Consider the following 16,022-nt stretch of genomic DNA (forward strand, 5'->3'; position numbering starts at 1 on the left):
AGCTGTCAATATGCTAAAGTAAACAACTGTAGTATTATAGTCTCACTCTGGATTGACCCTGAAGGACAGCAGTGAAAGATAATATAGGAGTGGCTCTTCTGACTATTTTCCCTAGTGATCCACTAATGAAAATTTGACTTACCATCTCTGTGACTGTGTCTTTGCTGGTCTAGGAGTCTGTTTCCAGGGAAGAATGCTTCTATCAGGAGATAGGGCAATGATTCCATCGCACTTGAAGCTGAGTCTGCTGTCTGGTCACATGGACTCCTCATGTCAATCTATCAACAGGCATATAAGAGGGTTTACCCTAGTAGCTTGCATGATTGATTGATTTTGATTGCAAAGGGGAAATTGGGACACTAAAACTCAATGAGGGTAAGGAGGAATATGTCTGGAATTCATGAGATTCCTTGGGGTGCCCCTTTATATTCCTGTTCTTGCCAAATTACTCCTTTAGTGTCTTTATTCCTGGACTATATTCCATGTCTAATTCTGTGAAAAACAGCTCTCATGTCTTCTGCAGGACACCTACGTCATTGAATTTGAGAGTTTGGAGGCAACAGGAGATCCAGTGGGGTCTTTCTTTCCTCATGGGTTCCACCTATTCTCACAAGTTCTAATGTGTCTTTGCATCCACACTTCATGTCCCACTTCCCTTCCCAACTGCCTCCCCTGCTGACATCAGACTGCAATAAGAAACACTGCTCTGCAATTGCAGAAGGTCAATTCCTTATAATAAATCCCTTATTATATAAACCCTGACTGATATATCTTCCTACATTTCTGACTTATTCTAACTTTTCTGTTCTGACTCCTCCCTGCTGGCCTGGTCCTCATTTTGTTCATGTTTTCTAGGTTTTAACATTGATTCTCTTTTCCCTTTACACTTTCCTGTTTAGACATTCTTTCTAGACAAGCTCACCAATATGCCTTTTCCTTTTAAATTGTACCCCCAGACCAAACTTAACTCTTGTGTGATATTTTCTTCCAGTACTCAGCATATTTCTAATTGGATATTTCATAAGAATCCTAGACTCAAAATTCCAAAAATAAATTCATGTTCTTGATCTTGGTATGGACACTATACACCAAGTAGGTAACCTAAGCCATATATCAGTGTCTATTTAGTACTTATAATAAAGTTTTGTAATTATCCCCCAGGCCCTCTAGACTACAAGGTGTTAAAGAAAGACACTAGTGTGTTATTCTTCTTATCCTAAGCATTCAGTATGCTGAACAATACATAGTAGGCACTTAATACATATTTAATAAATGAATATATGAATAAACAAACAAATGACAGAATGGATGGATTTACAGAAAATAAAGAAATTGCAGAGAGATAATAAATGGCAATATAAAAGAGTAATAGAGCATAGTTCTAAAAAAGCTATAACCTGACAATTTAGGTATCTATACTAATAAAGGGGTAATATGCTAATTAGATCAAACATCTTCCGGACATCCTTCTGGACAAAGCCATGGTGGCAGGAGCCAGGGCAGAGGCGGGTAGGGGCGATCAGGCTGGCAGGGGAGGGCAATTAGGGGTGATCAGGCCAGTAGGCAGGGGAGCAGTTAGGGGCAATCAGGCTGGCAGGGGAGCAGTTAGGGTCATCAGGCTGGCAGGCAGAGGCAGTTGGGGTGATCAGGCAGGCAGGCAGGCGAGCAGTTAGGAGCCAGTGGTCCTGAATTGCAAGAGGGATGTTTGGTAATCGGACATCCCCCAAGGGGTCCCGGATTGGAGAGGGTGCAGGCCGGGCTGAGGGACCTCAACCCCCTGTGCACAAATTTTGTGCACCAGGCCTCTAGTCTCTATATATAAAACCCTAATATGCAAATAGACCAAAGAGCTTAACAACCGAAGAACCGAACAACCAAACAACTAAACAACTGGTCACTATGACGTGCACTGACCACCAGGGGGAACACACACAACATGGAAGGCATTGGCAGCAGGCGGCAGAGCATAGAACATGGCAGGCATCAGCTGCGGCAGGATGGTGGAGCAGGTGAGTGGAGGCACCAGACCAAGGCAGGGTGCTGGTTGCTGTCATTGGGGCAAGCCTCTGGTGGTTACTGAAAATTCTTTGCTCCTGCACACCATGGTACCACCAGGTGCTCACACCTACTGCCAGCACCGGCTTTGCTTGCACCCGCGGCTGGCACCCGGCGCTGGTCCTGATCGCTTGGCACCATCAGCGGGTGTGAGCGGTTGCTGCCAGCCCAGATCTCCCCTGAGGGCTTCTCCACCTCCCACTGCTCCTGAGGGGTGATCAGGGCAGCAGCTGCCACTCACACCCACTGAAGGCGCTGGCCCCAATCGCTCCGTGCCATCAGCGGATGCGAGCATGGCTGGCACTGTCAGCATATGGGAGTGGCGGTGGCGGGAGCGGGGCTGCTGGCAAACAGGGTTCCAGGGCCGTGGTAGGAGGGGCCAGGCTGGGGCGCAAAGGATGGGCTGAGACCCGCCCCTGTGCCCACCACAGCCTCGTGGACCATAGTTCCTTTCAAGGTGCACGAATTTGTGCACTGGGCCTGTAGTATGGTATAATATTCTAAAAACTTCAAAGAGAATTATCCTAAAATATTATTTAACTCTAAGATTCTAGTGACAAGAAGTATCACTTATTTAAAATTGCTAGAGTTTCTTTACTTTTTAGTATTCATTGAATTTTGCACATACAGTGCTTCAGGTATTTAATTTAAAATGATGAGATTTAAAAAGCTTTGAGATTTATAATCATGGAAGTAAACTTTTGCAGACCAAATATGTTTTCATTTTTTTAATAGAAATTTTGTAATTAAATACAGTTTATGCTAAGTAACTATGATACTAATGGAAGAACGTATTTATTTTTAGATTAAGGATAACTGCAGAGTCTTTATTAACAAGTGAAGGTATAATTTGTATTTGTATTATCAGAAAAACAACTCCAGTTATCAATTTACCTACTAGGAAAATAATTAAATGCCTAAATGCAAATAGAATAAAAAAAATAATATTCTGCCTTTAATTTGCATTAATATAATTGTACTCCATGGCTCACTTATCAAATTATTCCTCTCTAAAGAAGCTATTTCTTTACTGTCACACATTAATAACAGCACATAATCACTATACTTTCCAGAAATTTCTAGGCTTTAATATTCAGAGAAACTATGTAAGAGAAATCTTTTTGTGTGTGTGTGTGTGGGGGGGGGGGAGTCCTATTGATAAACTGCATAGATTTTTTAGAGCTACTCACTGTACAACTAACATTTAATTTGGACAACTAATATTTATACTTTCTTTTTATATTTTAAAATTGTCCATAAAATTAAATCAAGCAAAAGAATAAGAACTCCAGAGAGCACAAGTCTCAGAGTGGGATGATAAAAAACAGCTCCAATTCATTTAAGATACTAGAGGCCCAGTGCACAAAATTCATGCATAGGGGGTGTCCCTCAGCCCGGGCTGCACCCTCTTCAATCTGGGACCCCTCGGGGGATGTCCGACTGCCAGTTTAGGGGCATTATCTCCAGACATTAGGAAAATCACACAGAAGGTCCTTGACATACAAAGAGTGTGGTTTTATGAGTTGTTATAATAATAATGGCCATTCCTTTAAATAATATCTGCTTACATACAATACAGCTGGTACTATGTGAATTCAGAATGTTAATATCACAAAAATCATAGAAGATTGTAGTGGAAATAACCTTGAATTGTCTAGTCCAAACTTTTATAAATATTGAAATTCCATTTTCAAAGATTTTGAATGCTTTTTGTCCTAAGAAGCTTAACCAACTTTTGAGGCAACCCATTTTCTGTGAAAGGACTGGGGACTCCGTATGCAGGCAAGCAGCGCAGCGGGTACGGCCACCCTGCTTGCCTGCTGCCCTCTGGGACTGGGGGACTCCGGCAGGGCTGAGGGGACTGGGAGCTGCCATCTTGTGGCTATAGGCACCGCCACCTTTGTGACAGTGTGACGGTTAATTTACATATTCCCTCTTTATTAGATAGGGAATGTAGCCCATGCTTGGGTACAAAACTTTTTATGAGTCTTCACTGCCTAAAGAATAGTTCTAAATCTAAAATTCTTTAAAATCAAATTCAATAAAAAAATTTAAGAAATAAAACCACTGTTACCCCAGTAAATGCATTAAAAATAAAAATAATTTTCTTTAAAATATGGGTAAATCTTTCTCAGTTCTTTTCTTATAACACCTTCCTATTCAACATAATCTCTTATCACATTAACCTCATCTCAGTTCTTTCTACACATTATGTACTTACACTATGTACTTTCATTTTTTCTGCTTTATTCAGGGTATTTCATCTTTATGGAGTGCATATTTTCCTCTTTTTTGGCCTGATCATTCTGCAAAGATCCTAGTCTTCATTAAGTTCTTCGTATGCTCCACAGTCTTCTTTCTTTCTGTAGTATCAGTATTTTTACTTTTGTACCCTTATTGCCCAAATCAAGTCATCTGGCTAAGCTTGAATTAAATGAGGTACAAATATAATCTCTCAATTAGGATGTTAAATATTTATAAACAAAAAGACAATCTACCACAGTCTGCTCTTCCTGATTGCAATCATTCCAGTCTTTTTTCTTCCTGTGTCAAAATAGTATCCCCCTCCTCATGAAGGGAGATAACCGAAAAGTCCTGTATTATCATTATTGCCAGTTCAAGGCCTATGATCTCTGAGCCATGCTGTAGTCTCTGTGTTTGTTCTAGGTATGCTTTCTCTTGATCTGGAGAGCTTTGAGGTAACAAAGTCAGGTTATTTGCCCTCAGAACATGCAACATGCAATGGTGGAACAGGGATTGGAAAACCACAATGAATGATCCTGTTCACAAAGGGAAAGACTGGGAGGCATACACTGGTCCTGAAATCTTGCAAGGCAGAAGTTGCTGCTGACTGGAGGTGGGGAACATGCCTTGCTTAGGCCCCGATTCTGCCATCTGGGGATTTGTTCCAGTCCACTCTTCCCTGTGGCTCCTGTCTCCCGCTCTGGGAAGTCTTGTCTTAGATCCACTGAAGAGGATATTACAGAATAGGACTTCCGTGGAAGATAAGCACATCTCTCAACCTGCTTCTCATCTCCAGGAGACTGAGGAGTCCAAGTGTCTTTACACATCCCCAGCAGTCAGAGACTCTTTATTCCAAGGCTGATGTTCCTTTCAGCAGAAACACCACTTCTCTTTTATTTCATTCTAGGAAACTCCGTCCATCAAAGGCCATACAATTCATTTAGGAGATACTAGTACCTCTTTCTTCCTCTAGATTTAATTTCAGTCACTTCGATCCGATCAGGCTTTGGCGAGAGAGCTACACCTTTATCTATTGGACGTTCAAATCGTTCAGTTGAGAGAATTTACTGAGACACCTTAACTTACTGGCCTGTTTCCATGAAGGTGTGATGGCTACATTCTTGAGTACGTCATGACTTTGAGGTTGGAATTGACCTTTTTGGCCAAACACCTTCTCACTTCTATCTTTTGCAGCTGGAGATGAGAATCCACCCTCCAACTAGGCAAGTCTACAAAGTACTAGGTGCTCTCTTCCCTGTCAGTACAGCTTGCAAACTGACAATTATTTGGAGTCCGTATCTTTTCTCAACTACCGCTAATAACCGGCACATGCTGCCAACATACACCCCTGCCTGCCATTTCACTGAAAGCTAGAAGTTCATCAGGAACATTGACTGTAATGGGCTTGCCAACACTTTTGGACCTTCCCGCTACCACTTCCCTCAGCTCGTCAAAAGTCCTCTCTAGATTCTGGCCCTTATCCCCTAGGACCTCTGTTCTGTCCACCTGCATCCTCGTGTTCAGGGTTTTCAGTCGGTTAACATCTACTCCTCCTTCAGGTCTAACGCTACCTTTTTGGAGGAACCTTTTCCTATTCTTCTCACACCCCATTACTTGTGCGATCCTTTCCTTAATGATTTCCTTCAGGTGATCCCTAGCATCCCTAAAACCTGACCCATGGAAGGCTTTTGGGTTAAAAAATAAAAAGAGAGAGAGAGAGAGAGATAAACGAAATTGCACTGGGAGAGTAGAAAGGATGTGTAGGGCACGATCACTGAAAACACATTTTAAGAACCCAATGTTGGGTCCAGGGAGAGGGCAATGTCGCCAAGGTCCTTTGTGGTGTTGACCATGAATTGAGGTCCGGGACCCGAGGGTTGAGAGCTCACACTGACAGAACGATGGCCCTCTCGACGGCATTTCCAGCGTTTAACCTCTGCCCGAAATTGACAGGAAGCAGCTGCAGTGCTTTTTTAAACCGCAGTCCGTGACCTCAGCCGCAAGAGACGCGACCTGCCCTGCAGGCGCCCGGCGCTCGGGGGCTGCAGGCGCCGTCCGGCTCCCTCTGCGGCGGTCACGGCCTCCCGGCGCGCGCCCGGCACGCGCGTCCCAGAGCCTCGGAGCGCGGACCCGGCGGCGGGCGCCGCGCGAGAGGACCCTGCGCCCTGGGCGCGCGCCGGTCCGTCCGCCGGCCGCCTCCGCCGCCTCACGCGTGGCTTCCTGAGAGAGTGCCTGTCTAGTCGATACAAGTGTTCCAGTTTTGACGGAAAGCAATCACCCTTTGGGAATACACATTGCACAGGGATAAGAATGCTTCCCTTTGAGTGGACGCTGAAGGTCTGGTCAGTTTAGTGCAGCCGCGTGAGGCGCTGGGGGGAGGCAGGCACTGCTATGGACAGCCGCATCCGGGCCTCCTGCCGCAGGGTGCCCCCCGAGCCAGGGGTCCTTCAGGTAGGAGGTCCTGGGTGACTTTGGGCGTCCGCTCACTCTCGGTGCACTGAGTACCTGCTGCCGGCGCTGCGTGTTTGTTTTTTCCCCTGCTTCCGTGCCCTCTGCCGCCACCATGCTCCGCCAGATCATCAACCAGGCCAAGAAGCACCCCAGCGTAAGTTCGTGACCCCTTCCTCGTGGCCTGTCCTGTGTGGGACGGCGGCTGCCTCAGTCCCTGGCAGCTTCCTCCCTGGTCGCCACCTTCGTTCCTTGAGGCTGGGCCTGGCCTCACTTTGCCCTGTCCTGCTGGTCACGCCAGGCCCTTGGTCTCTGACCTTCCACGCTGTGCATTGTGGTTTTTTTTGGGGGAGCTGGCCGGCTGAAGGGGACGGGTACCTTGGAGGAAAGTAAACAGACTAGTGAGTGTGGAATAAGCTGGCGGCCCCGCCCTCCTGCAGGTGGCTGGGACCAAGAGGGATGGTTGTGTGCTGTGTGCATTAGAGACCAGCGAAGCTTGCGTTACCCGTTGTTCTGTGCTCTCTGTGAAGGATCTTGGACACACTGCATTGCGTCACCAGGCCTTGTGGCAAAGATGGGGGCCTAGGATCTTGGAATCCTCAATTTGTCTGGACGCCTTGACCTTGTGGGGAGTTGGAGAACGCAGAGTTTAATTGCAGTTAAATTATTTTGAATCTCATTCCCCCCCCCCCCCCCCACACCCCTGCACATCAGCGTACTGTGGTTTAAAAACTCAATTACACAGTCTTTCATCGTTATCCTAAATCCAGTTGGTAGCAGTATGTTTGCAGAGGCTGTGCCTAAAGCTAATGTTTGTCTCGGTGTGTTGCTGTTTGCTCATCCCGGCTGTTTAGTGTGTTTTTCATAACGTACATATCGAGGCAAGCTTAGGTAATTTGTCAAGAGCTTGTTTTTCAGGCTGGGAAATTTACTAGGAATGATGGATAAAGAGGTGACGTAGACCACATGTTTTTTAAAGACTGAATTGAAAAGTAGCCATTTGAAATTTGGGAATCAACACGTAGAAACTACCGTAGCCTTTCCATTGTCAGTGTCTAGGTATTCGAAGATGACTGTTAATTCTCGTCTATTTTGTGTTTGATTCTAGTTGATCCCCCTCTTCGTATTTATCGGAGCCGGGGGTACTGGAGCAGTGCTGTATGTCACACGGCTGGCATTGTTCAATCCAGATGTCTGGTAAGCACTTAAAAACGTTTGGAACTTGGGTGGTTTATTCATCTGGTTTAGGAGCCACAGTCTTTCTGGGGAGGCAGCCTGAAGTAATAGAAAGAACCTGAGTTTTGTAGCCATACAGTGAGTTCAGATCCCAGTCTGCAGTTGTAATTTTCTTGCTTCATGAGATCATGTAAATTTCTCTGAGTCTCATTTTCTCATTGATAGAGGAGAACTGCTAATACCTATCTTGTAAAGATTGAGATAATTGTTTCTGTAAGATGCTTAATCAGGGTTGCTGGTACATGTAAATGCTTTTAGCCTGCTTTCTCACAATAACATGGTGTTTTTGTTTTTGTTTTTGGTTGGTTTGTTGAAGTTGGAAAACAACAGGCAAGGAAAAAACATCAATTCATTGTTATTTTATGCATTTTTCTATATAACACTTCATTGATGAAATAGAAAACAACCAAGTATAAAGTTTCCTGTGCCAGGGATAGGGACAAGGACAACTGTCCCAAGAGGCTCTGTGTTTATCTTATATCTAATTGATAACATGGGATTGCTTATCACAGATCCAATCACCATTTCAACTTTATAATGAAAACAACACCATACTTCACCTATTAATAAATGAGATCTATTCAAAACATTAGATTTTAAAGAAGTAGGAAACCATTTTAAGTAGTTTTTATTGCTATAACGATTATAATGTCTTATTTTTTAGTTGGGACAAAAAGAATAACCCAGAACCCTGGAACAAAGTGGCTCCCAATGAGCAATACAAGGTAAGCTACAAAATTGTTTCAGAATTGCTGGAAAGTGTGTTTTAGTAAATTTTCTCATGGAGTAGTTGTTTTTGAAATTGGATGTACAACCAAAATTTAATTATAAAGAACTTCGAAGAGCTGCTAGATTGTTCTGTGAAATTAAAATGGCATATTTTTCTAATAAGTATTTTTTGCTAAGGATTTTTATTCACAGACTGGACTCTGGATGTAAAATTAAAATAATGTCTCAATTCTACTGATTTAATGAAGAAAGAAGCGATAGTATAGCTCTTGTTTACCATTTTCATATTTCTTCGTCTAGTGTAGTTTTTCTCAAGTTTCAGTGTACATAGGTACCATCTGGAGAATTTGTGAAAACAGATTCTTTAGCTCCCAACCCCTTCCCCTCCCCCCCCCCCCCGAGATTCTGATTCAGCTGCTCTGGTGTGGTGATGGAGAATATTCATTTATAACAAGGTTTCTGGTGATGCTGACACTGCTGATCCATGAACCACGCTTTGAGTCGCACTAATCTAGTGGATGTTTTCATTAGCTGTTCTTCCTTGTTGATGTGGTTGAAATATTTCATGTGAAGATTAGTAGGAACAAATGGAAGTCAGTTGAAACTGAAATTTTACCATGAACCTTCTAGATAAACTTAACATTTTTTTTTTGGAGAGTGATCTAAAGAATGATTTCATGGACTGAGACCATTTACTTACTTTTTTGAGATATAATTGACATATAATATCGTGTAAGTTTGTATGTGTTAATTTGATGCATTGATATATTGCAATATGATTACTACAGTAGCATGAACTAACACTTTTATGACATCATGCAATTATCATTTCTTCTTTTGCGTTGAGGACAATTAAGATCTAGTTTCTTAGCAACTTTGAAATTTATAATATAGTTGACTGTAATCACTGTGTTGAGCTTTAGGTCTCCAAAACTTACTTATCAACTAGTTTCGTTTATACCCTTAAACATCTTCCAATTCTTCCACCTTTTAGAGACCACCATTCTACTCTGTTTTTATATGTTCCGTTTTTTAGATTTCACATGTAAGTGATATCATATAGTGTTTGTCTTTCTCTGACTTACCTCTCTTAGTATAATACCCTCAGGGTCCATATGTCCTTGTAAATCTGAGACCATTTATTGATTCCCCAAACATAACCTTCCTTATGTGTAAAATTTTTGTATATAAAAACAAACCCTTGCAATGTCAAAGTAACAAAATGAAAAGCCCAACAGCTTTATTAGGGTATAATTTTCATACCGTACAATTTACCTATTTAAAGTATATAACTCACCCATGCACTTTCTGCTATACCAGACTGCTTCATCAAAAGAGAAATAGCAGTTTACTTAAGCATTTTCAAGAAGAGGTACTCTGACCAGTGTGTGTCTAAAACCCCTTAGGAGATAAACCTCCATAATGGAGGTGGATACTATCATTACTGATAGCAGGAACCTTTAAGCTAATTATCACTCTTTGCTGATTCTAAGTTTTGAACTCAGTTTGGCTTCCAAATCTCTTAAAAAAGATCTCCCTTAAAGGAACAAATAAGAGTGCATCGGTGGAGCTGAAGTGAGCCATCTGATCTGTGTGTTAAATTTTGCCTCAATAAAATAATAAACAGGCATCATGTTTTATTTTTCTCTCTTACGAATTGTTTAAATCAAGTCCATTTTAGAGAAAATTGTGTCACACTCAATAAAGTTCAAAAAAGAAAACAAAAAAACACAGGTATTGATCCTTCCACCAAAGAATATATTGGAGTCTCTGGGTATGTGTAGTGCATAAAGCTCCCAAGGTGATTCTGATAATGAAGCCAGTTGCCAGCGTTCTGGGACACGATAACACATGCCAGTATGAGGCCATGGAAGTTTGGAAGTGGAACTTGCTACAACAGAAAGCTATTGTGTGTAGCATAGAATGGGCTGAGAGTGGCTGTGACACTGATTAGAAACTGAAAAGATGAGTCATATAATGGCAAAATATTTGGTAAAGTGTCACCTGCTGTACTTGAAAGGTGGACCACGTACCTGAAGAGCTGCAATAGAAAGATTTTGGAAAACAGGATATTGGTGGGCCATTATTGCTAGCTATATTTACCAAGAGATGAGCATGTAGAAGAATAGGATGATCTGCAAGAATAAATAAAAGGGGACCAGTCCAGAAACTAGTGAGCCGAGAGTGAACAAAGCCTACTACTGTTTCTAAACCCAAACAGTGAGGTAGACTAGATTATTCTGCCATTCACTGCCCTTCACCTAAGAGAATTTGTTTTTATGGTGCGCCTACATTGGGGTTGGCAACATGACTTGCTCTGGCAAATCATAAGTGAGGGGCAGTGTGATATCTGCCACTTCTGAACCAGTGTGTGGTTGCTCTAATTGTTGTTTTCCACTTATCATGAAACCACAGTTGACAGCTAAGGATTACTAGGATTTGAATGAGGAGAACATTGGGGCAGTCAGTTTGTAAGTGATATGAAATGTGAGGGATTTAAAATAAACCATTGTTATAAACCACAGGTTATTTGTTCCACTTTACAATCCAGCAAAAGCTAACTAATACAAACCAGAGAGGGTACTGAAATGGGATTTAAGCATCAAAGGCCCAGCAACACTTCTCAGTTGAATAAAACAGCCAAAACCAAGATCAGAATATGTTGTGCCTTCCCAACTGTTTCAAAGACCTTCATGGTGGCCACCATTAAATTGAGAAAAAGAATGGCGACATGGAAGCTGAAAAATAAAGCAGACTTGAAAATTTCTTCAATGAAATTTTGATACTGGCACATGGAACCAAATAGAAGCCTGCTTAGTTTTGAGAAAATTGGCAACAATACCATGAACTTCCCACTCTGCATGGGTGTGGGAGCTTGATCCTGCTTATTCAGTGTTTGGCAACTTGGTCTTCAATTGCCTCTTTCATAAAGTAAGAATGAGTATGGTTGTGATAATTAACTAAGATAAATAAAGCATTCTGCCTACAGTGCCTGGTTTCTATTAAAAGAGCCCAACAAAAGTTTATTTTCTTCTTAATATATAACCTGCAGTTCCTTTTATAAATGATCCTGTAATATTTTGTTAGGGATAGCACAGCTTTAACTCATTTCGGTTCAGTTGCTTCATAAGAGAATATGTCAACACAAAGAAAACTTTTTAGGGCTCATTCATACTTTTCTGTTTATGAAAGTCTATGTATCTCAAATGTATCTCAAGGAAAAGCTTTACTACATGGGAATTTTTTTTTTTTAAGAAGTCAAATAAGAATATTTCAGTTAGATTAAAAAAAGTTAGGGTATGTTTGGAAAAATAAAGCAAAGAGCTTGAAGAAATAATGGATACAGATTTATGAGCTTCTTGCTTAAAATCCCTGAAGAACATGTTAATAATTCTGTAATTTTGGTTTTTCTGGGGTTTATGTAGTCTTCAAGTAATTATAGCACAACTCTTCAGTGTTTTTGGCACAAGAATGAGTAAACTCAAGATTATAGCCTTATTTTGGCTTACTTACAAATTCTAATGTTTACTCAGTGTGGAGCAGTTAACAACATGAACCATTAAAAAGAAAAGTTATTGAGAGTTAGAGGCTGTTTTTTTTTTAAGCAATCATAGTAAGATTTCTAAAATTAGAGTATAATTATAAAATTTCCAAATATACAATATTATTTAAATACAGTATTATTTAAAAGCAAAAGCACAGTACTATTTAAAAGTTTTTGTACCAGAGGGGGTCAGGGGTCAGTTTGATATTGATGCAGTCTGGGTTAGGAAAGTAATAGAAAAAAAAAGCCATCAAGGCAAACCAATTTCTGTCGAAAAAGTTATGTAAACTATACAATAAAACTACCATATTATTAGTTTATCTTGGTTGTTATGAATCTCTCCGATCTAACTTACAAAACTTTGCTAACCAAAGTAGGGATGATAGGAGATTCATCTGTATACTTAGTGGATATGGAAGTAAAAATTTAAGAATTGGAAGTATGTATCGTAAGGAATTCTTATCCCCTAGGAAACAATTTCTTATGGCTTCTGAATAACAGATTATACTAATACTGCTCTTCTGTGGTAGACTCAATATTTTGACCTTACAAAATCATTATTAAAGAACTGGAGTTTTAGTGTCTTTGAATGACTTTCACATTGTTAAAGGCCTGGGGAGGGGGCGGGAGTAGGGAGCGGGGTAGAGGGGTCAGTGGGGGGAAAAAAAGATCTGTAATACTTTCAGCAATAAAGTTAAATTTAAAAACATTCTTTAAAAAATCATGTCTGTTATCTTTACTATAGAAAGCTGAATAAAAATAATTCTAAAACTTCTGTACCATCTCTGTGTATTTGATAGATTAATGTAAAATATCTTTTTTCTTTTTCAAGTTCTACTCAGTGAATGTAGATTACAGCAAACTGAAGAAAGAAGGTCCAGACTTCTAAATGAAAGGTTTCACTATAAAGCTGCTTAAAATGAAGGTCTTCCAGAAGCCATCCGCACAATTTTCCACTTAACCAGGAAACATTTCCCCTCCAAATGCACAAAATCATGTTGGTGTATTGTGTTGGGGTTTACACTGATCAATAAATATTTGAAACTTGATAAGTCTCACTATTTTGTTGTTGTTAATCCTCACCCAAGGATATTTTTTTCCATTGATTTTTAGAGAGATTGGAGAGAGAGAGAGAGAGGTCAATGGGAGAGAAACACATCAATTGGTTGCCTCCTACACATACCCTGATTGGGGCTGGGGATCGAGTCCACAACCAAGGTACCCTTCAGTTCATGGGCCAATGCTCTAACCACTGAGCACCCGGCTAAGACTGTCTCACTATTTAATGCTGAAAATGTTCTCTGAATTTTATTACTAGGGTATGGGAAATAAATATTAGAATTGAAGGGATTTCTTGAGTTTGTATATCATATAATAAAGAGCTAATATGCTAATTAGACCGAACAGCAGAAGGACTGTCCAGATTAGTGGTCAGCATACTGCGGCTCGTGAGCCACATGCAGCTCTGTTGACTAATGAGTTTGCCGACCACTGGGATAGGGGCTTAGTCACAAGGAACAACAACAGCCTGTAATTACTGGAATCGAGAGTCTAGGCCAGTGGTCGGCAAACTCATTAGTCATCAGAGCCACAGTTTGCCGACCACTGGTCCAGATGATTGTCTGGACGAAGCTGGGGCTGCAAGGGCCGGGGCAAGCCCCTTGTATGAATTTTGTGCCTCGAGCCTCTAGAATGTGTATAATTTGAAAATAAGACTTTAAGTTGCTCAATAAAACATTTTTATTTTTTTGTATAGGCCATAACTTCACTATAGCATAATAACTGCAACTGGAAGTTATACAAAGGCAGATGGGGAAGAATATTTACGCTTCTTTGGCAAAATGGAAACTTCTGGATATCTGTACTGGCTGATATCAAAGCTGTGCGATTGTTAATGTTTACCATGGCATTCTCTGCTGAAGATTTTCAAGGTTATCAGTCACTGTGGTCTAACAGGATTTTAGTTGGATCTGAGTCTATCACTGCTAACCATGGAGCTAGCGGCCAAGAACAGATCTTGGAATTTCTGCTGACTTGGCAGGTTTTCAAAAGCCAGGATGTGTATTAGTAGTAATTTTCAGGTGGGGAAAATGTGCAAGAGTTATCTTTTTCAAAGTGGGCGAATTGGAATTCAGTTGAAGAAAATGTTAATATATATATTGACATTACCTTTTATGCGGCTCAGACCTTTTAGCCAAGTCTGAAATTATCCAATGAGCAGAACATTTCAATGGTGGCTATTCAAGAATTAGCCATATCTTACATATCAAGTTTTCAAATAGGTGTGTGTTTGTGAGTCATTACACCATAGAACATTTTGGATTTTACTATATAAACTAGGAGCTCACTGCCACCCTCTAGTAACTCTCCGCCCACTGCCCCGCCCTCCTGTAGCTCCCTCCACTTCCCTCCCCTTTACTGCCCCCCACCCCCCCACACACACACAGCTTGCTGCCCTGCCTCCTCCTGTAGCTCTGCCGCCTGCTTGTAGCTGCCTGCCCTACCCTCCTGCTGACCCGTGATCTGGTCGTTACGAGGTCCATCGTTAGGCTTCACGGCATAACGACCTTTGCATATTACATCTCTATTATATAGGATATTTTGTTAGTAAGAGCACATTGTACATGTCAGGAACTTAACTAAATGTTTGACTTAACATGGATTATCTCAAATACACATTTTATTTTTTAAAGTTAAGGAAACTAAGATGTGGATTAATTAAATTGCTTCTCTTATTCAAATGTGGATATTTGAACCTAGGTAGTCTTGAATCTACAGTGTAGAGTACATTTCAGTTACTTTAAGCTCATGTGTCTCTTGCATAATTTCAGCCCCTAGAGCAGTGGTCTGCAAACTCATTAGTCAACAGAGAGGCAAACGGCATACGGCTCGCAAGCCGCAGTTTGCCGACCACTGCCCTAGAGCATAGTTTCCAACCTTGCTGCTATTGACTTTCTAAGGCAGATAATTTATAGTGGCCTGTCTGCATTTTAGCATATTAGCAGTAACCATGTCCTCTACCACTAAAGGCCAGTAGCATTCCTCTCTTCCCCTTTCAGGTTATGAAAATAAAAAATGCCTCCAGGTATTTCTAAATGTCCCCTGGTGGGCAAAATTGCCCCTGTTGATAACTGCTCTAGACACATTGGTAAAAATGACCTCAATGTTTAAAACTGTCTAAAGACATGGTGGCCAAAGTTATAGGTATGCAAGTAATTGATAAACATTTTATTTAAAACTAAGCAGTTCTAAATAAGTGCTACATTACTAAAGGAATTAGTAGTAACATTTTCTAGTATTGAAGAAAATTGTATGGATCCTTAAAGGTTCTTAAACTTTAATAGCATCCCCTTTGTGTTCAGTAATCCTGGAATTTCTTATGTAAGGATGAATGTTAAATTTGGCATGAAATGTAGTTTTGAAGGAATTGAGAACCTATTACAACTATTCAAGAAACTACAATGGTAATTAAATAGATTGTCACTTAGGAATGCATCAGGTGTCAATGATACCAGGAAAGATAACTTGCTCTTTTTTTCCCCCCTCAAATGAATTTGTTTAGAATTGTACTTTTAGTGTGCTTATTTAATTAGACAACAGAATGCTTTGTCAGTTCCTATCTTAATGAGGTCACCAGGCAAAGCTGCATTGAAATACAGATGTCTTGGGTTAGTATTTATGTGTACTTGTAAAGTTACAGTTTTAAGAATTTATAAATGCTTCCCAGTAGGTACTTGGGGAAAAAAAACAAGCAAAAATTGTACTA

General features: G+C 40.8%; 1 protein-coding gene across 1 annotated transcript; it reads left to right on the plus strand.

The window, feature by feature from the left end:
* The first annotated feature begins 6,749 nt into the window (after positions 1–6,749).
* Positions 6,750–13,314, plus strand: NDUFA4 (NDUFA4 mitochondrial complex associated). The gene is made up of 4 exons (XM_008148694.3): positions 6,750–6,904; positions 7,856–7,944; positions 8,648–8,708; positions 13,089–13,314. Exons 1-4 carry the CDS (start codon positions 6,863–6,865, stop codon positions 13,143–13,145), a joined length of 249 nt encoding a protein of 82 aa, XP_008146916.1. The 5' UTR covers positions 6,750–6,862; the 3' UTR covers positions 13,146–13,314.
* The last annotated feature ends 2,708 nt before the right edge of the window (positions 13,315–16,022 follow it).

Source organism: Eptesicus fuscus, chromosome 14, assembly GCF_027574615.1.
Source record: "Eptesicus fuscus isolate TK198812 chromosome 14, DD_ASM_mEF_20220401, whole genome shotgun sequence".
Lineage (NCBI taxonomy): Eukaryota > Metazoa > Chordata > Mammalia > Chiroptera > Vespertilionidae > Eptesicus > Eptesicus fuscus.

Excerpts from the sequence above, each read along its gene's own strand:
- NDUFA4 (XM_008148694.3), top strand. The coding sequence starts at position 6,863 with ATGCTCCGCCAGATCATCAACCAGGCCAAGAAGCACCCCAGC. Across the intron at positions 6,905-7,855 it reads AGGCCAAGAAGCACCCCAGC|TTGATCCCCCTCTTCGTATT; the intron begins GTAAGTTCGTGA and ends GTTTGATTCTAG. Across the intron at positions 8,709-13,088 it reads CTCCCAATGAGCAATACAAG|TTCTACTCAGTGAATGTAGA; the intron begins GTAAGCTACAAA and ends TTCTTTTTCAAG.